Below are 25,874 nucleotides of genomic sequence, written 5' to 3' on the forward strand. Positions count from 1 at the left end.
GATGTGCGCTGAAGTTTATGCTAGCTGAAGCCCTTAAATGTGTCATCCTCTCTGTCAGGTCACCACAGTGGCTTTAGAAGACCTGGCGCCCTGCAGCCTGTCTACCCTCGCCCAGTGTGACCGACTGCAGTCCCTCACCCTCAGACGCTGCGGCCTCCGGTCTTTGGAGAGCATCAGCCAGCTGCAGGAGCTCTGCTACATGGATTTAGGGGTGAGCGTAGACTCCAGTCATCAGAATACACACCAAACGAGTCAAGCGTTTTTTGTAGAAGCTGTGTTTGATCATTTGATATTGCAGGAAAATGAGATCTCCTTCTTGGACTTTGAAAACATGGGCAGTTTGAGAGTTCTCCGGCTCGCCCACAACAAGCTGACGTCCATCCATGGTTTAAACGGCGCTCATAGTTTGGATGTTCTCGACCTGTCTCACAACTCCATCACTCGCATTGGTGAGAACAAGAGAAACTTCCACAAGAGGGCAGGATTTCCCTTCTTTTACACTGCCCCGAAGAAGGGAATGTCAGGTTCTTTTTGCTCTTCCTGAGCTTCTGTCTACACAATTAGCTTTTAATTTTCTTTTTCCTAGCTGGTCTGGAGTCTATGAGGAGGCTGCAGAGGCTGTTAGTGGACCACAACCAGCTGATTAGTACCAAAGGCCTTAGGGATGTTTATACTCTCCACCACCTGGACTGCTCTCACAACCATCTGGCAAACGTTGAGGGTCTGGAGAACAGTGCTCTTCTCCACACTCTGGATCTAAGGTCTAACAGCCTTAGTGAGGTAAAAACAAGCCCTGGTGATCAAAATAAGTGATAAAAAAAATCTCAAGAGAAGGCACTTTTGAATAAAAATCTGCTTTTTTAAAATGTCAAGACTTTGAAGAAAAGACTTTTAACAAAGAGGAGGTCTGGAAAGAGTGGCCTCCTCTGACTTATAAACCCGTTCCTCGGGAATATGAGTAGTTTTTTGCTTGTGGGCCAAGTCCACAAGTTTGCTCAAGTCTTAGTCTTTTTTAACAATTGCAGGACCCTGAATGTTAAAATCAGTATTAGTCTTTAAAATGGATTCTAAAATGAAAGGGTAAACAAGAGTGTGTGCTCTTCTGTTTGTTCTGGTTTAGATTCTTGCTGCCGGGTTGTTGGACCAGCTGAAGTTGATAAAGGGCCTTTTTTACAGTAGAAGAGAGAAGTGGAAATAAATGCATAAATCAGCATCTAAAGTTCCTGTTTGAAACCAACCGTTTTAGTTTGGAAATAGTTCTTGACTGTTTTGGACAATTTTGTTTTAAATTATTTCAAGAGACACTGATTGTTAAAAAAAAAAACAATTAAATTTTGCTTGATGGCCAAGTCAAAGAGTCTGACCTGCTTGTTACTTCTTGTAGGTGCTGAGAAAATGTATTTTGAAAAACAGAAAGGAGCAGTACAGCTGAATGTTATCTGCATAAAACTGAATCTGAAGTTAATGATCTGGCCAATTAGGCGAGTATACATGAACATATGCTCCTCCAATTGGCCATATTATATACATATATAAAATAAGTGGTGTACAGCTCCACAGTTTTTTATAGTGTACACATTTAAGGGAAGGTACTATTTCCCTTTGACTAGACATGAAAACTGGGGATGGGAAGCTTTTTCATTAACATGTTTTTTCTCTGTAATTGAGGTTAAATCCAGGGCAGTTACAGGAAAGTAAAGTGCCAAAAATAAAGACCTAGCCTGCCTTTCAGCAGACTAACTGGGAGAGCCTCCTCAGTTGGAGCCTGTCCCGATGACAGTAACCACAGCAGGACTAAAGCAACTGACATTGATGGATGGGGTCGGCCAGTGGCTGCTGGACCAGCAGCAGCAGTGTAAAGTTAGTCTAACCTCGCAGTGTGGCTGGAGTGAACTGACAGCTTGTTTCTCTGTCAGCCCCCCAGCCTGAACAACCAGGTTCTCCTCAGAGAGCTGCTTCTGGACGATAACAACATCTCTTCCCTGCACGGCCTCGCTGGCTGCTGGCTTCCTCTGCTGCTGCATCTCTCTGTTGCACAAAACAGGTTCATGGTTTGTTTTCTTCATTTCTAACTCATATTTGTCCTGCTGGATCTCCTTTGTCGTACGTAATATCCACACTGGACACGAAGCCTTTAAAGATACATGCACTTATGGAAGGAATCTATTGTGAAATGACTGTAATTCTCTATGTTTTGTAGAATAACCCAGCTGCCCTCCATGACTGACTTTGTGTCTCTGAAAAATTTGGATCTGAGATTCAACTGCCTGTCAGGTAAAACCTTTTCCTGGGTAAACAGTGAGTGTGCTGTTTGTGTCATTTTTTAGTTTGGTTACTGTACTGATTCGGTTATTTAAATATGATGACATTGCAATCCTTGGTTGTTTTTCAAATATCTACTTATTAAGTTGTTCTGGTGTTCTTGATCAGAGTCGGGAAGTTTCCTTGAGGATCTTCTAAATATTCAGAATTGTGAATTCCCAAGATGTGTGTATGTAATGTTAACACTGTGTGTAAATTTAAATGTAAATGTCCGTGTTTTTCCTCCTCAGAGTTACAAAATGTGTGTGAGAATCTCGAGGGATGTGTGTTTCTACAGGAAGTTCACTTGACAGGGAATCCTCTTCAGCAGGAGACTGATTGGAAGTAAGCTGAAGTTTTAATAGATGGATAGAAAGAGATGTTTTTTTTATGTCTCAGTACGTCTCATAGTTCGTACTTTACAACATTAAACACACCAACCACTGCTGGTCTCTTAAGCTAAACTTATTGGCTCAATAGCTGTTTTTGCTGCGTACTGTGTCACATTTTTTTGCTCTCACATTTAAATGAATTCTTTGAGACAAAGTTCCAGCTTCATGTTCTCTGAAACACCAGTTGCCTTGAACGGCGTTCAAAGAGCGTGCCACCGAAAAGCCGATATTTGTCTATCAAATTCTTCTATTGGCTGATTTAGTGTAAACATTCCAGGAGAACATAGGCCTTCCTGTTCCCTTCCCAGGATTAAACATGTGATCCTGCCTACCCTATTAGATTACTGTGAGGTTCCCCACACACACACATCTGTGTGTACTGAAGCCCCACACCAAGTGTATATAATTCCCAAAACGTTGGTACAACAGACAGATGAATTATCTTTGATCATTAATTTGTTCATTCATTTACAGCTGGTAAATATTTTACAGATGTTTATAACAGTTGCAAGGAGTTGATTTAAAATAAATGTTTTTGTGTGTCCTGATGAGTGAAGGAAGCAGTCCAGTTTTAATTAGCTATGAAGAGTTACACTGATGTGCCAAAATGTTATGAATATTACTAATTAGAATATGTTTATTTTGGATACTTAGAATGTCTTCCAGTTCCAGTGTTAAATGTTCATTAGGCCTTTAGGTGCGTTTGATTGACCAGTCTGTTGTGGACTGCTGGTTTATAATGGTCCTTAGCAATTTGTTCACGTTAGCTGTAGCTCCTTAACAATGAGCAGACTAGCTATGTTTCCACTACAAATGTATGCAAAACTTTGTCAACATCACATGTGAATAAGTTTGGTCACACAATAAGTCATTAAAAAACATGCAGTGCCATCATCCTGAAACTACTTCCTGTTGTATTCTTGTGTGTTACAAAAAGTGTTTCCATCTCATTCCATCTGGTTTAATGTTTACTCGCATTAAACCAATTTGCATAAAAAGTTTTTTTTTTTTTGTTTTTTTTAAATCGGCATGTTTCTATTAAGGAAATACATTTTTTAAATGTCATATTGTGCAATTATATGGCCAATAGAATCATTTCTAACTAAATGCTGTATTTAATACCTTCAGATCATCTCACAACAAAATTTCTTTCATATACCTCCAACATATTTTTCTTCCACCGTTAGGCTTCCTGCTTCATAACAAAGACAATTTTGTCTCATTAAATATAATAAAATAACTTCCTGTCAGGTTTATTCAACCTTTTATGTAATTAACTCGCTACATGGCATGTTTCTCATTATGCTGTAATTTATCTCCTGCTCAGTGGCGCACTCCCTAAAAAGTTTTACATAGGGGTGGCAAAGCAAAAAAAAAAAAAAAAAAGTTATAAATTTATAAAAATACATAAAATAATCTTTAAAATGTTTTGATTCAGAAGAGAGAAGAAAGTCGTCAAACTGTTTACGGTGCAGTAAACGGACAAAATGATCATAAGAACTATTAACAACGAATAACAATAATAAAGTAAAAAGCACTTTTATATTATTTGACACATTATATATTTTAGGATTCATTTTAAAATTCTTATGTTTGTTTTTAAATCACTACATAATCTTGCCCCGGCTTACCTCTCTGAGCTTCTTCACCCATACATACCTTATTGGTCTCTCAGGTCCGCAGATCAGCTGCTTTTGGAGGTACCGAGATCCAGAAGGAAGCTCAGAGGGGACAGGGCTTTCTCTGCAGGTCAGAGAGGCCCCATCACTGTCCACTTTTAAAGCTCGTCTTAAAACCCATCTATTTTACTTGGCTTTCAACTCCGGCGGGATCTAGTTTTAAATTGCATGTTTTTGTTTTTAAACTGTTTTTATTTTATGTCTTTTTTATTGTTATGTTGTGTTTTGATGTACAGCACTTTGTATCAGCTGTGGTTGTTTTAAAGTGCTTTATAAATAAAGTTGGTATGGTATGAATAATTTAAAGCACTTCATGACAACTGAACAGCTGAACTCTGAACCTGGAGCGATCCAGTATTATTGACTGACTTAGATAGTCTTACGTCTAGTCCAAGACGTCTAGTTTCAAGTCTTTTGCGTGAAAGACTTGAAACTAGATTTGAATTTTAAAAAATGACATGAACATGTCAGTTGTCTCTCAAGTCCTGATCATTTCAAATAAATTGTACTTTAGTATTTGTAGGTTATATTTCAGTATTTCTCTCACCAGAGTAACCCTCAAACCTTTCCTTCTTAACACCTAACTTAAACTTTACATTAATGTTTTACTGAACTTTTCTTAACCTTACCTGCCATCTAAGATAGTAAACCTCAGTATTTCCTCTCCGAAACCTTCACCCATTCATCGCAAGCCAGTGATAACATTAGCTAAATTAAAGCAGCAAAAGGCAGGCACTAAGAATTACAAACCCTGTTGGCGGTCCAGGGTGCAGGAGATGTAGATGATGATGAAAACACTGATTAATCAGCAGCCCTTTAAGAAACTTTTGGAGGAAGTCTTCACTGAATGAAGTACGGTCTTGTTGCCCAAATGTGCTGGGGAAGAACCACAAAAGAACGAGAGCAAACTGCGATAGAACTTACAGTTCATTCCATATTTTTCTCACCAGTGTGAAACAGAGGTGTACATTTTTGATCAAATTACAATCCCTTACCCTAATGAGGTCATGAAACAACTCGAAAGGTCATATTTTGGGTTTGAGGCTTCGTTTGACGACAACGGCCCAGACTACATGCCCGCAGGGCTGGAATCTAATCCCTGTTTTTACGAAGAGAGAGACCCAGCAGACCTCATACACACTGGAACTTCCCTGACAGTAAACACACATCTCGTCTTCTGTGGTCTCATCTTTCTGTCAGAGTGGTGTGGGAGCGTTGCTAAAATAGTACATGCTCACTGTCTGTGCTTGAGCTTAAAATGTCAAGATCATAAAATCTCCTGCTGATCTACTCTACAGTTAGGCCTGTAATTATTTACACCCCTGGCAGATTTATGTTTTGATTTGCCTTTTACTTTTGCTAACATATTTCTGATGTCATGCTAACATTTAGAAATGGCCCGGCCAGAATCCTGACTTGAACCTGACAAATAATGTGCAGAGGAAGCTAAAGGTTAGTTCAGGGATTCCCAAACTTTTCCACGTCGTGGAAACCCCAAACAGCATTAGCTTCTGGGTTTGGGACCCCCTTTGCAAACTCACAGATAGTGCTACAAAATATATACAACACTGACTTTTTGAATGTTTGTTTTTTTCTTACTTTAATTCCCTGTTCAATAGTTGGTCATGAGTTCGTAAAGTTCCATTATGTAACTTTTATTAAACATTTTAAAAAAATATTTGTTAAAACTGTCACCGTGACATGACAGTGTATGAGACAGATAATCTGTAGAAAGATCGATGTCCTCCACCTTCTCCCTGAGCTGCTATTGCCATCTCCTGACCACAGACAACCAATCAGAGCCAGGAGGAGGGTCTTAGCGCTGCCAATCAACCTTGTGTACGCTCTGCTAAATGTGCTAATGGCGAAAAAGCAACTTACTGCTTCAGGAAACCCATTTATCTAGAGACCCATCAGCATTCTTGACAGGCTCTGCTGACGGGAAGAAGCTGTATCGTAGCAGAGAAGAAGGCGGGATTGTGAGCAGTTTTGTTTTTAGAGATGGCCTTCTTTTAAGACAGTAGACATCCACTTTACTCTCGGCTCCTCTCAGAGCAGCTGTGAGCGTCAGCAGCCTGCTAATCTGGATCAATGTTAAATAAGAACACCAACAAAGTCATCTACTGCAGGCAACTTACTGTATACTACTTACTGTATACTAAGCATGATGCACCATAAAATTCAACCACTGATGTCATTCAGGACATGTTGCTGTAGAGTACTGTCTCTGCTACATACAGCAGCAGTCTTCAGGCAGAGGCCTATTCAGATTCGTTGCAAAACTGACTGCTGCCAGAGGTCTTTCCTGCCTACAGCATCACCATCCATAGCAACTTTTTTGAAAATACTTGGATGGCATGAGTTACGATAACATTTATTTGCCCTTTGGGATAAACTCATCTACACGCCTAACATGTAGATCAAGTATTTTGTCATCCGTTACTGAGAGACGAGGGAAGACGTAAAGATGTGCGGTGCTGTTGATAATCATTTTGGCAAGAGCTCAAGTCCTGATGCAATAAAATATTTTAGTGCATTTTTTTGCAGGTTTTATTGTTGCTATTCCCCGGTGTCCTGCAGCGTTCCCAGCTCTGTATTTTCCCACTGATCACTGACCACATTTGGTCAGTTTTTAGTTGCTTTGAGCTCTGAGTCTACTTCTGGGGCAGATTCTAGAGATTTCTGTTCTGCCTGCACATCCTTAGCCTCAGGCTACAGTTACCTCTTTCACAGAGCCTCAGTCCTCCCTCTAGTCTAAGGACAATGTAATTTATATATAATTTTTTCAAATCTGGAATTAGAAAAGTGTATAAAACTAAGCTTACTCTTGTTTGTGAGGGAGCAATTGTATACAAAAGATTTTTCAGATGTTTGACTCTGCCTGCCTCTTTTCTCTGAGGTTCACTAGTAGTTGCTTTTCCATTAACCATTCTGAACATACATTTGCTAAATGGAAACACGCCTTTTCAATTAATTTTTTTCAATAAAACTTTTTGGCTCTTGCATGAGGTGTTTTTTCAGCCGTATCAAAATTAGTGTTATTTTGCAAAACTGCAATGGAAACACTGTTTTTGCATCACACGAGTCACATGATCAACAAATAGATGTTACGACTGGCAGAAAAGACAAAGAAGATGACAAAAAGTGGTTGGAGGATCACAGTGCGGAATGTTTTTCGCGTGAACCAACTTAATCAGGTGCAATTTTAATTGCGTTTATTATTTAATGGAAATACCACAATTGCGAAAAATGTAGTTTTTTTTTTACATTAGTGGAATATCGTAAAAGTTTTTCACACACTTGTAATGGAAGCGCAGCTTCTTATACTTTTCACTCACATGATTTGGTGCTTCTTTTATCCCTTTTGTTGCTGCCACTTGACCAGGACTCCCTTGAAAAACAGAACGTTCTTTTTTCTTAGTCAAACAAATATAAAAATAATATTAAAAATCTTCCTGATGAACGTGGAAGCTGAAAGCAGCTTGAAAGCAGAGTAAAGCTGACATGTTTTGTTTTTCTGTCAGGTTCAGATTGCAGAAAGCAGTGGCTGGCCTGAAGACCCCGGACGGCCAGCAGACACCCTCCTCTCTCAGCTTGGCCACCGACAGCTTCCTCATGCTCTGTCAGCTGCAGCTTCAGCAGACTCAGGATTTACAACAGCGACTCAGCACGGAGCTCAGGTAAGAGCAGATGAGACCGCTTGACACAAAGTTGACACAGTCCATGTGATGCTACAACCCATTTCCCATCAGTTATCATTTTGCTGTTTTTGATGCAGAGTTTTAGCTAAACAATTCATTAAGTAAAATAGAAATTGCTTGTTTGTTTTTTTATAGTGCTGGATTGTCAGAATACAGCTGGAAGCTGTTTATAGGAATGAAGTTTTGGTTAAAAAGAAAGTACACCCTAAATGTATTCAAGGCCTTCTTTGATTTATGAAGAATTTGACCTCAGGACTTTGTAAGATGCAAAGTTGGGTCTGAATAAACCACGAGACTTCTACAACAATGTCCTTTTTTATTAGTGATGTACTTTGGTGTACATCACCTCTACACCAAAGTAGAGGTTATGTTTTGTCCGTGTTTTAAGGACTACCTGCTCATTAAAGTTGTATTATTGAAAGGGTGTTCCAGTTCAGTCCCAGTCCCAAATCCAGCATATACTTTTCTTTACCAGCCAGAACATTTAGTTTGACTAGTCATATGCAGATCGAATTAAAGTGGAAAAAAAGATCAAATAACAAAAGATAATACACAACAGTTGTCTTGTCTGTTGATAGGCATTTTCATGCCACTTTGTTTTATCTTGAGCCGATCAACCCGCCTGACATCAAGCAGCGAGGAATGCTTCCTCTCTCCTTGTTATGTCTGATACACAAGGCGCGGTGAGCCTAAAGACAACGTCCATCTATTTTCACAAGTCCTTCAGTGTCGAAGCCCCTTGCGCTATGAGGACCACCAGCGCTTAAAGCGGCGGTCAGCTTTCTGCTTATCTTCCTGACCTCTCCGAATTATGTCGCTCAAAAGATGAAACGTGGCAGCGACCACTGGAACGGGTCACGCTAAGGACTCCTATGGCTCGGGGGGGCAGTGTGGTTCTCCCCCCACAGATCCACCCCTCACTGGGTACCCTCTACCCCTCTGGCCTCTGAACAATGAGCCATTTAAGGGGGCTTTGCATGAGCCGACACAGCCATTTAACCCCTGACCTGACCTTGTGTCAGACTGAAGCTTAGGGGAGGTGAGAGCGGTGCCACACGCCAGCTCAATGGTGACTGTAAGGTATGAAGCTGTGGTACATCTTTGATTGAGTTGAATAGAGCTTGTGTTACGATGTTGAGTTTGTAATAATAATAGTTTCAGCAGTGCTAAATTTTTTTGTAATTCACAAACAACATAGTATGGATCAAAATGTGAGAGTTCTTGTTTGCAGGGATTTATTTCAAAGTTCAAGCTTGGAACAGTTACCTTAACTGAAAGATATATATATATATATATATATATATATATATATATTTTTTTTTTTTTTTTTTTTGTTTTTTTTTTTTGTTTTTTTTTTTGCTACTTCTTGGGTGCCCCACCCCTTTTTCATGCCACCCTGAGCAACTGCAATATATAGCCCATATCAAAAACCACCACTGTATGGGACAGTAAAAAATGTTTTTCTGTCTCAAACCAAACTTGTCTGAATAGTCTCTGTTTTCCAAGATTTATATTCAGGAAAATTTAAAGGAATTTGTTTTGTTGTAAATGTTCATTTGGAAACGGCCCTTTCCATTCATTTTTTTAACTTGTATGATGGGACAACAGTTGCTTGTCCTCATTCAGCCGAGCGACTGACAGAATTTGTGCTTGTAAAACTTGGAGCTCGTACACGTAGACGCAACACAAGAAAGTTGAAAATTGTTCAACTGTTGTTGCTGTTTGCTCTCGTGGAAAACTTCCACCTTTCTCAGACATTTGTCCCTCCCAGTGTGCCATTAAGCGCTGCCGGGAACTTGGTAACTGTCCACTGGAGAGAGGCTTTTAGGTCAACAAAGGAAGTGCGATTAATCTGCGTTTTGTAATAATGCGTTAAAATTTTCAGATACATTTCAAGCTCTCTCTGGTTTTGTAGCATGGCAACACATAGCAAAGTGGTATGAATAATGTTGCAAGGCGCTGTCAGGTGAAAGGATTTCAATATACCTGCAAGGTAAAGAACTGGATATTTTTTGTATACAGCTCTGGAAAAAAATAAAGCCTATTGAAAACTTCCTGGTTATTCCACCAAATATTAATATCTGAACTCTTCCTGAGTTAAAACATTAGTATTGTTGTTTCTAGATAAATGTGAACTTGTTTTCTTTGCATTACTTGAGGTCTGAAAGTGCTGCATTTTTTATTGTTTTATTTCGACCATTTCTCATTTTCTGCAAATAAATACTACAATTTTGCTTGGATTTTCAGAGACATGTTGTCAGCAGTTCATAGAATAAAAGAACAATATTCATTTTACTCAAACATATACCTATAGTATAAAAAGTAAAATCAGAGAAACTCATTTTCCAGTGGTCTCTTAATTTTTTCCAGAGCTGTACATACATGCTACATGTATCAGTATTCTGCTTTCTTGCTATCCATGTTGTGTGTCTCCTATGGTGACCTTGGAGTGAACCAACAGGTACAAGGAAGAAGGCTCATTGGGGTCACAGTCTTCCACGACCCCCTGACTCTGTTCTCGCTTGTCCAACTGGGAGTGAAGAGCCGGACCTTTGTAGAGAAGGAGCTATCCGCCTTAATACCAACGACCTTCCAGACAGAGAGTGTGTCTGCCGCCTCGGGGTTGAATTCAGGGGAGGGGAGTGGAGCAACAGAGCAAAGCATTGCTAATAGATTCATTACATTTCCATTGAGGAGGCTTTGTAGAAGGTTAATCCTCTTAATGAAAGAAACATTCTCAACCGGAACTCATGCAGAGCAGGCAGGCAAGTCTTTTGTCTTCTCTGAAATACACCCACACTTACCTGTGAGTGTGATCACACATTTAACCTCACATTACTGGCGGAAGAAGCTTTTTAAAGAGTGATTTACACATCACTACAATGCTACAAACATGTAATAAAGTCTTTACTGGATTTATTCTGTATCAGAAATTTTTTATTTGGGTCTAAAATAAGCATGGTGGATTCCAACATTCAGTACACTGAAGTGAGTGGCTCTTCACTAGCACAGAATGAGTGTCTGAATAATGTAGTACATTATTGTTAGGTCATATGATGGTACGGTGATAGGGTGGCAGATTGAGGACCAAAATGGCAACATTTGTTACATTTTCAGCTAATGTTGTTCTTTTTCTTACTGCACTCAGTCAAATGATCCAAACTAATTGAAAAAACAGTTCCCATCCTTGCCTGTGGTGGCGCTATACCAAGAACTACTGAATGAAATGATATGAAAACCTCTGAAGAAGACACTTTATAAAAACATAAACAAAAATGGAGTGGCGTCAGATTTTAGCAGTTGCAGGGTTTCTCTTTTGTCTTTGGAAAAGTCCACGAGCCATTTCTCCCTCTAGTGCTAGACTCACACGTTTGTTTTGGTTCTATCGACCCAGAATGCCTTGCGCTATAATCCGCTTCCTGCTTCTGGAGTGGTCTCTGGTACACCTGCATCCACTAAATCATGCTAATTCAAAATAGTGAAGGACTGCTTTAAATGCAATAAAAGGCAGGTAAGGTTATGTTTTTACACTTTGAAAAATGACGTGAGCAATAAGATTTACTAAAATGTCTAAGTGAAATTCAGAGGGTTTTTCTTAGATGCTAAAATAAACATACCCTAGTATACGTTTTTAAATGTTTTCCTTTGTTTGTGTTTGTTTTTTTGTTTTTTTTTACAGAAATGCTTCATCTTCCCTGGATGCTATGAAAAGCTGCTGCCATCACTTTACTCAGGCTTTGCAACTAGCTGAGGACCAGAGATTCGCTCATGAATACGGTGGCATCATTGTGTCTGCAGGCCAAGCAAAGCCCGAGAAACCCCCAGACATGGACGGTAGAAGTCAGGGAAAGCTAGCAGATTCCTTGAAAACCGAGTCTTCTGCCATACGACCTCCTGACAACCTGAGCAGAAATCAGCCCGGACGTTCTGAGGACACGCCAGATGAAAAGAGCCCACAGGATACATTTGGAAGTGTTACAACAGGTCAGAGGTCGACAGCGGAGTCAAATGTTGCCAGAGGTTTTGTTGACTTTCTCCCTTCAAATGGAGAAAGAGCCTCCACCAGTTTGGACATGGGACCAGATGACCTCGACAGTAAAAAGTAATTTACCTAATGTTTACATCTGTTTAAGGAAGTTCTACCCAGTTTACCAAAATCCATTTGATGTAAAGCTGCAGGATATAACATTTATAAAAAGAAAAAGTTTTTTACATATATGTTAATATGTAACAAATATGTCACTATATTGTTACACCATAATACAAGGCAGGTAATCTGAGCTATTACTTCCATCTTAAGAAAAGCAACTGGTCATGGTCAGAAACAACCAATCAGAGCCAGGAGAATGGCCTTAGTGCTCTCAATCAATTTTGGGTATGTGCTGCTAAGTGTGCTAAGGAATAACAGCGTATCCACTGTCATTGCTAACTAGCTTTAGCATTCATGTCAGAATGTGCTGACTGGGAGAAGCTGTATCATAGCAGAGAGAAAGGGAGAGGTGGTGAGCAGCGGGTATGAGTGTGATTGGTGGCACTAAGACCCTCCCCCTGCTCTGATTAGTTGTTTCTGTGTGTTTGCCTTTAGCAGAAATACACAGATTATCTGTCTCATCTGATTCTGTCACATCATAGTAACAGTTTAACAAATATGTAAAAAACATCTTTTTTTTTTTTACAGAAGTTACATACCCCAAATGTAAAAAAGTGAAAGAATCAGGACTTCATATAAGCTCTTTATGAAGAAATCTTCTTATACCAATATCTGTTCTCATTTTTTAAATGACTTAGAAGAGCCTGTTTCTAACAGTTAATCTTAATCATTTTGTCAGAAATAACTCCAGTGAGGTGCTTCCTGTAGCCATCAGTGTGAGGAAGTGTTGCTCCTCTCCTCACTTTCAGGAATGTTTCAAATGTTTGAGGAGTTTCTTGCATGCGCATCCTGTTTCAAGACAACATGACATCTTCATGAAAATCAAGATCTGGGCTTTGACTCAGCCTACAATGTTCAGTTTCTTCATTCTCAGCCAGTCCTTGGTGAATATACGCTCCAGCTCAAAGTTTTTTGAGACATCTTGAAATTCCTTACCAGTCATACGCTGCTACAATCTCCTCTCTAAAGCCTTAAGAAAACTCGTTCAGTTTTACCATGATGAAACTGAGAGAGTTTTCCATCAGTCTTGCCATTCTTACATTGACAGCCAAGAGCAGACCAAAAGTCTGAGGGCAAAACTCCATCAAAAATAATGAGTAACCATGTTCTTATTATGTGTTCCTCATCTGAATTCCAATATATAATTTCTGCTACGTTGAGTGGAAAATTAAAATGGGTATTTATCCAAACTTGAAAAGAAATATATAAATTATAAATATATATATTTTAAAGGGTAACTGTTAAACAAAATGTACTTTTTGATCATGTTTGTACTTCAGTTTGGGTCTCTGTTGCTTTTAGAAACAATCCAAGAGCTAAAGATATGTATCCAGCCATTTTGTGGCAATAAGTCAACGTACTTTGGTGTCTGGAAATCGAGCTGTTTCAAAAACCTCCCGATTATGACATCACAACCAGTCAGCTGGCTTTGTTGCTGCAAAGCACTCGTCTTTATTATTAGTAGATTTTAAATATTTTTTTTTGAAATGAAATGAAATGAAATTTTATTCGAACATGATACAAATATAAAAATAAAATAGTGCACAGTAACAAGAAGTGCATAAGAAAGAAGAGAAAATACAGATTTTTTTGTTTCAGTTAACATATCATGCTCAAAATGGGGTAGGAAGAAGTGAGAACTTATAAACTCCTACCCCCTAAACACTTGAAACTTTAGAGTCCTACTGTCATTAAAAAAATCACAATCAAAGTGGCAGTCAGAAGTAACAGTTACTAATATTTACCTATACATTTTCCCATTTTATGCTGGTTTGTCTTTCTAAACCCTTACACCAAGTTATCTGCAATACACACCTTATTGCTTTCTGTCACCCATATGTGTATCTATTGAAAATTACCTCTTTGTACTTTCTTTTGAATTGTGTTAAACTATTGCTTTGTTTTAAATCTTCATGTAACTTGTTCCATAACTTTACACCTTTAATTGAAATACAGAAGCTTTTTCTTGTTGTTCTAAAATTGCGGATCTTGAAGTTTGAGTGACCCCTTAAGTTATACCCCCCTTCTCTTTCAGAAAACGTGCTCTGTATGTGCTCAGGTAACAACTTTTTAGATACTTTGAACATAAACTGAGCCATTTTAAATTCTACAAGCTCGTCAAATTTGAGAATTCTGGATTTTATGAAGAGTGGGTTTGTATGCTCATAATAACCGACATTATGGATGATTCTAATGGCTCGTTTCTGTAGGACGGTTACCGGATGTAAAGAGCTCTTGTAATTAACTCCCCACACTTCACAGCAATATGATAGATATGGTAAAATCAGAGAGTTATATAGAATATGAAGTGATTTAGCATTCAATACATGTCTAGCTCTAGCCAATATGGATATACTTCTACTGAGTTTACTCTGTAAATGTTTAATATGAGGTTTCCAACTGATTTTGTCATCTATTATTAGACCGAGGAACTTATTAGCAAAAACCCTTTGTAGAGTTACGTCCTCTATTTGAACTTGGATTTCAGTATTTTTATAACAGTTCCCAAAGACCATGATTTTCGTCTTGTCCAAATTTAGGGATAATTTGTTATGGTCAAACCATATCTTTAACTTACTAATCTCTGAAGTGACTGTTGAGAGAAGATGCTCTAAATTGTCGCCAGAGGCTAGAATATTTGTGTCATCAGCGAATAAGATAAATTTTAATACATTGGACACTTTACTGATATCATTTATATAAAGATTAAATAAAACTGGTCCCAATACTGATCCTTGTGGTACTCCACAGACAGTCTCCTGCCAATCAGATTCCACATCTCCCAATTTCACAAATTGTTTCCGGCTCTTTAAATAACTCCTCATCCAGTCAGAAACTACTCCCCTAATTCCATAGCGTTCTAATTTTTTAAGTAAGATTTCATGATTTATTGTATCAAAAGCTTTCTTTAGATCTATAAATATCCCTACTGCCAGTTTCTTACTATCTGTTGCGTTGGTTATTTCTTCTATTAAGTCAGTTACAGCCAGCGATGTTGACCGGTTTGCTCTGAATCCATATTGACTGCTAATAAGTAGCGAATGTTTTTCTATGAATTGTTCCAGTCTTTTCTTAAAGAGTTTTTCCAGGATTTTAGAAAATTGTGGGAGAAGAGAGACAGGCCTGTAGTTAGTGAAGAGGTGTTTGTTGCCAGTTTTATACATTGGTTTGACCTTAGCTATTTTCATTTTGTTGGGAAATAATCCTGTTTGAAATGATAAATTGCAAATATAAGTTAGTGGTTTAGAGATTCCTTTAATTACTATTTTAATAGTTTTCATGTCCAGATCATCACAGTCAGTGGAAGTCTTATTTTTACAGTTATTCACAATGTTTATGATTTCTTCTTCTAGTACAGGGTTGAGATATAAGGAGCTGGGATTATTCTCAATTAGATATTGCTGAGTTGCAGTTTTTGTAGTCGGTATTTTTTCTGCTAATTGAGGTCCTATATTAACAAAAAATCTATTGAAATTATTGACGACACTTTTCAAATCAGTAATATTCTGTTCATTATCTATAAAATAGTCTGGATAGTTGTTATTGTTAGATTTTCTAATAACTCTATTTAAAATATTCCATGTTTCCTTAATGTTGTTTTTATTCCTATCCAGTAATTTATGATAATAGTCCTTTTTACATGTTTTTATAATATTAGTTAACTTATTTTTATATTTCTTATATTTGTTTTCTGATTCAGACGTTCTATGTTTTAGAAATTCTCTATAAAGTTTGTTTTTCTTTTTACATGCCTTTTGTATTCCTTTTGTGATCCACTGTTCATTTTTTTGATTGCTTTTCCTGTTATATTGTTTGATTGGGCAGTGCTTGTTATATAATATTTTAAATGTTTTTAAAAATTCTTCATATGCTAAATTCACATCATTCATTTTATATATTAATCTCCAATCGTAGGCCAACAACTCAGCTTGTAGAGCTTTTAGTGTCTCTTCAGACGTAACCCGTCTGTAATGCGTCTCTATTTTTTGATCGTCTGTTTTGCACTTACAGTCGTAGACTATGAACACTGGTAAGTGATCAGTTATGTCATTCATTAATATTCCACTAGTTAAATTATTTTCCAGCACATTTGTAAAAATATTATCAATTAAGGTAGCGCAGTGCGATGTAATGCGACTGGGCCTGGTGATTTTAGGATACAGGCTTAAACTGAACATGGTGTTAATAAATTCTTCAGTCATTCTATGTTTATTTGGATTGAGAAGGTCAATATTGAAATCCCCACAGAAAAATGTTATTTTTTGATTAATTGTTATAAATTTTTCTTCTATCCAGTTGTTGAGTACTTCAATGTTTGATCCAGGGGCTCTATAAATGCAACTCACTAAGACATTTTTCCTTTTTTCCACGAGTATTTCTATAGTCACACATTCAAACATGTTGTCCATCACAGTTGACATTGTTTCGATCAACTTATAATTAATCTTCTTGTCAACATATAAAGCTACTCCCCCTCCATTTTTGTTTTCTCTGTTCTTACAAACCATTTCATAACCATTTATTTCAAAATCTATGCCCTTATCACTATTGAGCCAAGTTTCTGATAAGGCAATAACATTGAAGGTCTGTGAAAGTTGTTGGAGGTATTGTTTGATGCTGTCAAAATTTGCATAAAGGCTTCTGCTATTAAAGTGAATTATTGACAGCTTTTGTTCTGTTTTAATGCTGTTGTTGAACTGATCATCGCTGTAATAGTGACAACTATCATTGCTGACATTGTAGAAGTTGTTATCAGGATCAATGTCAGTTTCAATATCTTGCTGATGATAGTTTCTGTGTTGGAATACTGGTAGCTCTATATCCTCATAGGCCATGATCTGTTTCATGTTTCTCTTTCAGAAGTGAACGTCAGCTATGTCTGGCTGTCTGTCATACATTGTTGGATAATTTAGGGGTACTAGTACGTGGATGGGTGATCAACTTATCATAACGTAGGTAAGCGATGTCCCCTCTTTGACGCGCTGCTTTTAAGTCCGGCATTAGTTCCGCCCTCCTTTTCCTTACTGCATCCGTGAAGTCTTCGTTAATGAAAATCTTAGATCCCTTAAGTGCCTTGGTGCTCTGCAGAATAGTTGATCTGTCCTTGTATCGTAAAAATTTGACAACAATGGGCCTGGGTCTGTCTCCTCTATGTTTACCGGTGCGGTGAGCTCTCTCAATATCAACCTTATGTTGAAAGTTTAGTTTTTCATTTAAAATAGTTTTCACTTTCTCCTCAGTCTCAGCCCAAGTCTCATTTGGTGATTCAGTAATTCCATCAAAAACCAGATTGTTTCTCCTTGATTGCCCCTCAAGGTACTCCATTTTATCAGTGATAGTCATCATACCCTCACATACTTTAAATATGTCTGACTGCACCGTGTCACTTCGGTTCTTGTGCTTAGCACTTTCTACTTTAATGTCGTCAATATCTTTCTGTGTAAATTGCAGGCTGGTTTTAATGTCCTGTAGTTCTCGTGTCATTGCGTCCATTCTGGTGTTAGTAGTGTCCACAATGATTTTAACAAAACCCTTAAAATTGTCCTGTTGTTGTTGGAGTAACTCCATATACATTTGCTTTTGCTGGCTCAGCAACTCTTTGACTTGCGTGAGTGATACATAGTCCTCATCTTGTCTCCCGTCGGTCTTGGATCCTTTTGGAGGCATTATTTCGCTTCTTTTTGCCTGTCGCTTCCTTAAGGCTCCTACTCAGCAGTTGGAGGCCACTGCACTGTCTCTCTCGGCTTGCTGTCAATCCAACGTATCGTTTTCCACTGGTTTTGTCCTCTGTTAGGTCGGTTAACTGCCGGACGTTGGCCTCGTCCCGGTTAGCAGCCGCGATGTTAGCAAGCTAGCCGCAGCAAGCTAGCCGCACTGTCGCTCTGTGAACACAGACACCCTGGGCCAGACGCGTTGTCCAAGCACAGCCGATCTCTCGCTGTTCAGCTGACTGTGGTGGATAGCGGTACTTACGGACAAGGCAGAGTTTTACCTCTGCCTGCTGTCAATCCAACGCGTCGTTTTCCACTGGTTGTTTTCTCGGTTAGGTCGGTTAGCTGCCGGGCGTTGGCCTCGTCCCGGTTAGCAGCCGCGATGTTAGCAAGCTAGCCGCAGCAAGCTAGCCGCACTGTCGCTCTGTGAACACAGACACCCTGGGCCAGACGCGTTGTCCAAGCACAGCCGATCTCTCGCTGTTCAGCTGACTGTGGTGGATAGCGGTACTTACGGACAAGGACAATATTTATGGTCGCATCAATTGCACATCAATCCGCTGCTATTTTGGTGTGTATAAAGTAGAAATATTGAGTTGGGGGGGCGTGACCAGCAACACTCATTCTGAAAGAAGCTCAAAATAAGAACTTATAATGAAATCTCATGATCTGAGAATGATTTTGTGTAAAAAAACAAAAAAACGTTGAACATATTTTGTGTAGCCCATAGACCCACCCTAACATTTTTAAATGGAATCACAATGGGGCCCCTTTGAAATACTGAAATATATTTCCCTGTGTTTTTGCTGTTTGTCATCTACATGACTTACTTTCATGACATTTCAGTGTCGCTAAAGTCTAACTTAAATATCCATATGTTCAAAAATGTGAATAAAACCACACAAGCTGCTGCGGGGTGTTTGAATTTTTTCACATGACCATATGTGATTTACTTTAATGGTGCAAAACTGAACACAGCTGGAACAAAGCAAACATGTCACATTTTATCTCATTTGCTTATAGCAGCTGAACCTTTTTATTAGTTTCTGCTGAAGGCCATTTGTCATCATTGGAGCCTCTTCTAGTTGATTTACAGTGAGAGATGTTGAAGATCTCCTTAATTTTAACACACCACCTTATCATTAACACTCTGCTATCTTTGCGAGAGTAATAGATCTTTGGTATGAGCCCTGGCTCAGGACAAGCCTAATCTCTCATGAGTTCTTCACTCCATATTTCTGCTTCAAACCAAAAGAAAAATCAGTTTTGAAAGGTGGCCAGTGTGATGTTACTTACCTTGTGTGTTTGTATTGTCATTTGAGCAGTGTGGCCACTGTGCTTCAGAGGATGCAGAGGACATCCGGGGAGAAATGTGGACATGCTGAAGCCTCGGATATTAGAGGAGAAGCAGAAAAGCCATTGTCTGAGCTTTCCGTTAATAACATGAAAGCCGCTTGTGAAAACCACGCAGCAACTGTTATACAGGTAAAACCTTCCTGGCCAAGAGTCAAAATGTAGTTTCACTGAATCACTTTTAAGCTTTAGGACCACAAAGCAAATGTTTGTCCCCCTGAAGATTTTGTGATGTCAGCCTCATTTGAGAAAGTGAGTAGTTCTTAAAAGTATTCTTGCTTCTTGCACTCTATATTTGCACTCAAACTTCAATTGAGTTAAGTGAAACCGTCGACGAATAGCTAAAACATTAACCATCATTCATCTCCTTGGCAACTACCAGGACGTGGTGATGTCACCACCGTTCACAAGCCTCAACAGTTTCAACAGTTTCCTAAGGTAGCACCGACTGATAGACATAGCTATCTAGACGCAGTAAGGTAGGAAGATCTGACAGAGCAGAGCAGATCATCAGGACACCAGCAGAACGTTCTTTATGTACCCAACTACTGACTTGTTCCTTCATCTCTGGCCTTCTCGATTTCAGTCCATGTTTAGCTTTTCTCATGTTTAGTCCTTGGTTCATATCTGCCAGTATGAATCAATTGTTAATGTGTCACGAGGAGGGAAAAATAACATCCATAAGTCCCACAATTCCATCCATCTTCCCAAAAGTTCTGTCCCTGCCGAAACAAACCTCCACAAAGCATGACGCTTTCTGCGCAACGTCAGTGTTGGCCCTTTCTGTGCAGATAGCCCCATATTCCACCTGCTAGCTACATTTCTTAACATTTCTTCATTAGGACTAGATATTGATCTAGATGTTGATATTGATTGGTATTTGTTGTGGATCTCTGTAGAGTTACTTCATCCTTCTTGGCTCCTCTCCTCGCTCTGCCTGTAGGTCTACGTGGATGATGGGTTAGCAGATGTGCCATAATTTCAGATGACAGATCGCACAGTGCTCTGACACAGCTCGATATTGTGTTTTATAATGCATCTAGTTAAAACGTCTCCATATCTTTATGTCCGCCCTCGGTCTTCGTTGGTCAGCTTTTAATTAAAACAGTGACAGCAATGACTGATTTTCCTTCTGCTTTGTGTTTGTCCACTACATAAAACTCCAAGACAACACACTTTGAGTTCAATAAGTTTGTGGATATCCAAGGGACGCGAGCACTTTTGCGAGGCAATATATTTTCAATCAAACTCAACCAACCTGCAAAGCCTCTGAAACGTTTTAGGAGTGTATAAAGAGACCTGTGGATTTGTAAATAATGGCCGGCTCTGAAGCCACTTTCACACTTTGGATTTATGAATCTATACGTACACATCCTCGATCATCAATCTGCTGGCCCCCAGTGTGTTTGGGACGTTTACTTGGCTAATCCTCTTCACTTAGCCGAGCGCTGCCGACCTGAAAAACATGCTACTCGCCACCTCTCTGATATCCTCTCTCAGCACAAGAAGTGTTTGATGAGTCCTTTAGGATTCTCCAGAGGAGAAAGCGGGGGTAGGAGAGGTAAAGGAACAGTATTTAGGGGTGTGTGTGTGTTGGATGGGTACGGAGTGATTAATCAGATTCCAGCGACGTGCGGTAGTAAGAGCTCTAGAATTCCTGCGAGGTTCGGCTTAAAGCGAAGCGTGCCCCCCCCGCCCCCTCTCCCACCACCCCTGCCTCCCCATCTCCGTTGGGAATTGGAGGATTTAGGGGAGCGCTGGAGCTCCATTTGTTTCAGAGCAACATGGAGTCATGCAGAGTTCAGAAAGCAGAACGTTCAGCAATTAAAATAGGGTCTAACATGTTTTATCTCTCTAATGGGATAACATGCAGTATTTACGTTTGGGGCCGTGATTCATAGACGGTGTTCAGACTTTTTTTTTTTCCTTTCTGCATGTACCTCTAGGCATTTTGGAGGGGCTGTGCTCTGAGGAGGAGGCTTGCATCCGCCCTCACTGCCTTTACGTGCCCAGACACAGGAGAGGACGACACCTTCGAGGAGCTGGACGTAGAGGAATTTGTCGTCGATGAGGTACGCAAGTTTGTGTTTACCTCTGACCTGTACATAGACTATGAACCGTGCTTAAGAATTCAGGTCTGACGACTGGTCAAAAACCCAGCCACATTTACACCATAAGGTACACTGGTTAATTGCCCCCGATTTTGTTACATTTTGGAGATCGGTGACTGGCCGATACTAAGGTTCAGATTTTTCCCAATATATATTCGTCAGTCCAACAAATGATGATATATTTGTGCAGGTAACGTTTTGGACTTTTATTTTTTGGGATGAAAGAATGTAAACATGCATCCACTGATTTGCCAATTTAGAACACAAATGTCTGTCCAAAAATGTAGGAACAAGTTGCCAAAAAATACAAAGTTGCATATTTACGATTATTTGGGCTTTAAACGGGATGAAGAGGTAAACCAGAGGCTGCCACAAGGGACTCAAACCATCTGGTTGATTACGTTACGCAGTCACCATGTGCTGCAGCTCCGTCAACAAGCTGAAATACGAAATTTGGTTAAATATGAAAACGACAGCCCAGAAGGACACAGTGAGGCTTGGTTGGAGTTCTCTCAAAGCGAAATGCATAAGAAACGTTTCCCATTGATGTCACAAATGGCAGGAAAATATACATACAATTTTTTGCATGTCACTCCACTATTTAGAACTCAACAATTTTGTCACTGTTTAGCGACTTTTCAGACAAAAAAAAATCGGAATCAGCAGGTCAGGCTTTCTAAAGAACAGTGATCAGTTAGAAAATCGCAATCGGTGCGCCCTTAGCGTACATGTAACTTTGAGGTGTATTTTGAACTTGTGTAGATAAGAAAAAAAATCTGCATTAAATTCAAGTGCAAGCTTTCAAATGGAGTTAAATATTTATTTTCTCTATTGATTCACCAGCTTTCCTCTTTGGGAAAAACCTGATTATAAGTTCCAAATGAATAGAACCCACACTACAGATAGGCAAGTTATGTTTAGTGCTATGTACTGCATTATGCATATATATTTGTTTACCATTTTCTGCTCAAAGTCAGCACTGGAGGAACTCTGGACAATGACCTTCTCTGAGGATTCCCCTCCTATGCATCAACCTGTGACAGAGCAACACTTACCTCCACAGGTAAACTCCTGTAGTTTTCTCAAATCCACTTTAATTGTGAAAATGGCCAGTTGTGGTTTGCAGCCAACTGGTAGGTAAAAACAGTGATTTATCAGCCTATATTATCTGTCAATGAAAATTTAAAAGCCACTTTCTTAGACCTGTTCCTTTTACATCTTACTTAACCCACACTACCTCCCTCCCTCCCTCCTTTTCCTCAGAGCTTACACTCCCCCTCCCTGATTGATCTTTAAATTTATTCTTTTAAAAACCAGGATTATTTCCCTGAGGGACTGAAGGTTGCTCAGGACCAGCAGATGTCATTTATCACACTGGCTGAAATGTCGTCCTGTTTTTTTCTTTCCCCCCCCTCCCCTTACCTCTCGTTGGATCTTTTCTTTGGAGCATGCTCAGCACAGTACATCATGGTAGTCCAGTCAGGCCAGCTGATGTGCTGCAGCTGCCGGTGTGGTCGGCTCCAGTGTGTTGACGCTGAGCTGAGGTGCACATCAAAAGGTGATGATGAACAATTCTGCACTCGGACGGAGAGAAAACGGGACCTGGAGAGTGATTAAGCTGTTCGTCTGAATTACACTTGAGAGTTTCACGAGTAGGAAAACTTACTGAGGGTGAAATGTATCCGTTAAATATTTAACATGAAAACAAACTTTTGATTTAAATGTAATTGGCTGTTATTGTGTGTAATGTAAGATAACAGTGCAGCAGCTTAAAGTACCTACCACAATTATTTAGACCTCCAGTTAAGATCTGTAAAATCCTTGTCGATGCGTGTGAGTGTATCTGCTACACGATTAGAGTGGTGAGAAGGATAAAAGCTTCTAGGGGTTTCTGAGGCAAAACACAAAGGGCCCAGAGTCTCCCCCCCGTCGATCCTGGCAATTACCAGAACATAGTCATGTTAGCGTCCCCGCTCCCATACTGGCAACTGGCAGCAAGATTGCCTAAGAACGTGTTAAACTCATGTAATGTTGGTAATGTCACTCCCAGGTTGAACTTCAGGCCTGGGAGGCTGACGAGAAAGAAGAAGTGGAAGATGAACAAGATTCATTATGGAGTTCTACTAGGTAATAAAATGCAATGACTCACTCCACTGACCATATAATTGCACAATTGCACATTTTTAAAATAAATTTGTTAAATGGAAACGTGGCAATTTTGAAAAAACAAATCATTTTGTGATAAAAAAAATGTGCCAGGGTGAGGTTGGGCTTTTTGCCGTATCGTAATTGATTTTTTCCCCACAAAACTGCAATAAAACACTTTCTTTGTATCACATGGGTCGCGTCATCAACAACTGGATGTTGCCACTGGTGCAAACCACAAAGAAGACAAGAACAGGAAGTAGTTGGAGGATGATGGCACAGCATGTTTTTGAATGACTGATCACGTGAACATGCTCATTCACATGTGATTTTAATCAAGCTTCTTATTTAATGGAAACACTGTTATTGAGACATGGTGTTTTGTTTTTTTTTGACGTTATCGGAATATTGACAAAGTTTTACCCACATTTGCAGCTTCTGTTGATCTGTTGATATAATGGGTTGCATTGCCTAATCTCCTTAACAGGAAATTTTGATAATTGAACTTGGCACAGAGATCCAAACCAGTTGCACTAAAAAAGGAAATAAAACAGAGTTCATTTCACATAAAAGTGAAGTTAGATTCTCTTTGAACATTTCAGCAGTAAAAGAAATGTATGATTTTCTGTAAAATTACTTTACCCTACCTGTGAAATTTCCAAAATAATGCCAACATTTCTGAATCTGGCATGTTCCTTTGTTTTAAAAAGTCTTAGTTTTTTTTTTAATCTTAGACTTTGTGGAAATTTCTGTTTAAATTAGGTGGCAGCTTGAAAAAACCTGACATAGATGTATATAAAAAATATAGCTTACAGCTTTTGCACTTCCTCTGACTTCTTTTGAGACTACTTTCTCATTTGCTACAGAAAGTAGTCAATTCTAAGTATTATTCCGAGTAATATTGTTAGCATGGTCTGGTAACATGCTAGCAGATAGCATGTGACCAGATCGTGCTAACAACTGGCCAGTTTAGGCTGGTCAAGTGAAAAACTTGGGAGTTTCAGTTCCTAACTAGTTTCCTCATGCATCTCTGATAGTTTTGATTAATTTTGATAATGTGTATGTTTTAAAAAAAATAATTAAAAACATTAACTTCTAACATCAATTAGGTTACCAAATCTCGACATTATGGCACAGTTAAGCTAGAGATAGCCATATGTGTTAAAGTAAGCAAAAATTTATACTAAAAAATATATATTTTTTAATGTGTAAATTTTTTAAATATTGTGAATTTTTTGTTTTCAGAAGCAAGACTAAAGCTTCAACCCTGATTCAGAATGGTCTGTCTGAAAGATCAGAAAAAATTCTGCAAGAATGGTAACTCATCATTATGTCTCAGATGCTGTTGCATTGTCCTTTATCGATATAATGTGTGAATTCAATACAACAGAAGTTTTAGATAATCGTCTCTGTCTCGCCGTCTGCAGGGGCTTCACCAACAGCCGCACAGCTTTTCTGATGCTGAAAAGAGCTCAGAAGATGAAGGCGACCAAAAAGCAGCAGAAAAAACACGGAAGTGAGTAGCCCAACACACTGTAGACACCGTAACTGCAGCTAAAGTTTGTTCTTCCACTTCACAACTATTGCTTTTCACTACAAATTAGTTGAAGTTTGCATTTCTAATGCAAGAAAACTTGGAAAAATCCCAGGGTTGTTACTACTGCTCTACCTGTAGTCCCTGTTTTGTTTACTGGTTGACGAAATTGATGGTTGGATTGTTTTGTAAAAATGTTCTTGTGTTATGAGGAAGATCTGCTTCCTATGCAACTTATTTTGTAAAAAAAAAAAAAAAAAAAAAAAAAAAGTCACACGCAAATACCTCGGGCCGTTTTTTTTTTTTTCCATTCTCATGTGTTTTTCTTCCAGTCTTGCCTCAGCAGCGGTGACCCTTTCCAGCCAATGTACACTAATGAGCCATAACAGGCAGCAGAAGCGGGTCCTGTCGCCTCTCATTGGCCCGTTTTTTAAAAAGCCAGCTAAATAAATAATAATTGTCAGGAGAGCTTCTGGCAAGTCGTGACGACTTTCAGTCCACCTCGTCATAACGGCTCAGCGTAGCCGCGGTGAAAGTTGACCTCACCTCTGCTCTGCTCTGCTCCAAGACACACTGCTCCTGACACGGATATCGTGCATGTAGGTCATGTACAGGGAGGCTGCTCTTTGATCATAATTGCAAATGCATGACTGAAATTGCGGCTCTCTTGTCATCTTGTGCCACCAACACACAGGCCTATGTCGGCTGTAACTCCTAATGGCATGTCCCTCAGTGGAACCAGAGCTCTGCTCTAATACTTTCCGAATCTTTCATCTTGTTTTTTTTTCTTTCTTGTT

The 25,874-nt window shown here is 39.2% G+C and overlaps 1 protein-coding gene across 1 annotated transcript in view; it reads left to right on the top strand.

Moving 5' to 3' along the window:
• Positions 1–25,874, top strand: part of lrriq1 (leucine-rich repeats and IQ motif containing 1) — a 42,164-nt gene that overhangs the window by 4,049 nt on the left and 12,241 nt on the right. The window contains exons 6-19 of the mRNA XM_088006575.1: positions 59–211; positions 299–449; positions 587–780; positions 1,917–2,044; positions 2,201–2,274; positions 2,553–2,646; positions 7,897–8,052; positions 11,753–12,175; positions 19,257–19,419; positions 21,234–21,359; positions 22,372–22,461; positions 23,449–23,525; positions 24,789–24,860; positions 24,971–25,059. Of these exons, the coding sequence (XP_087862701.1) occupies positions 59–211; positions 299–449; positions 587–780; positions 1,917–2,044; positions 2,201–2,274; positions 2,553–2,646; positions 7,897–8,052; positions 11,753–12,175; positions 19,257–19,419; positions 21,234–21,359; positions 22,372–22,461; positions 23,449–23,525; positions 24,789–24,860; positions 24,971–25,059 (1,990 nt within the window). The remainder of the gene's footprint in view (positions 1–58; positions 212–298; positions 450–586; positions 781–1,916; positions 2,045–2,200; positions 2,275–2,552; positions 2,647–7,896; positions 8,053–11,752; positions 12,176–19,256; positions 19,420–21,233; positions 21,360–22,371; positions 22,462–23,448; positions 23,526–24,788; positions 24,861–24,970; positions 25,060–25,874) is intronic.

The sequence above is a fragment of the Poecilia mexicana genome, unplaced genomic scaffold (assembly GCF_051168715.1).
Source record: "Poecilia mexicana isolate PSO_F unplaced genomic scaffold, ASM5116871v1 scaffold_6, whole genome shotgun sequence".
In the NCBI taxonomy this organism is placed as follows: domain Eukaryota; kingdom Metazoa; phylum Chordata; class Actinopteri; order Cyprinodontiformes; family Poeciliidae; genus Poecilia; species Poecilia mexicana.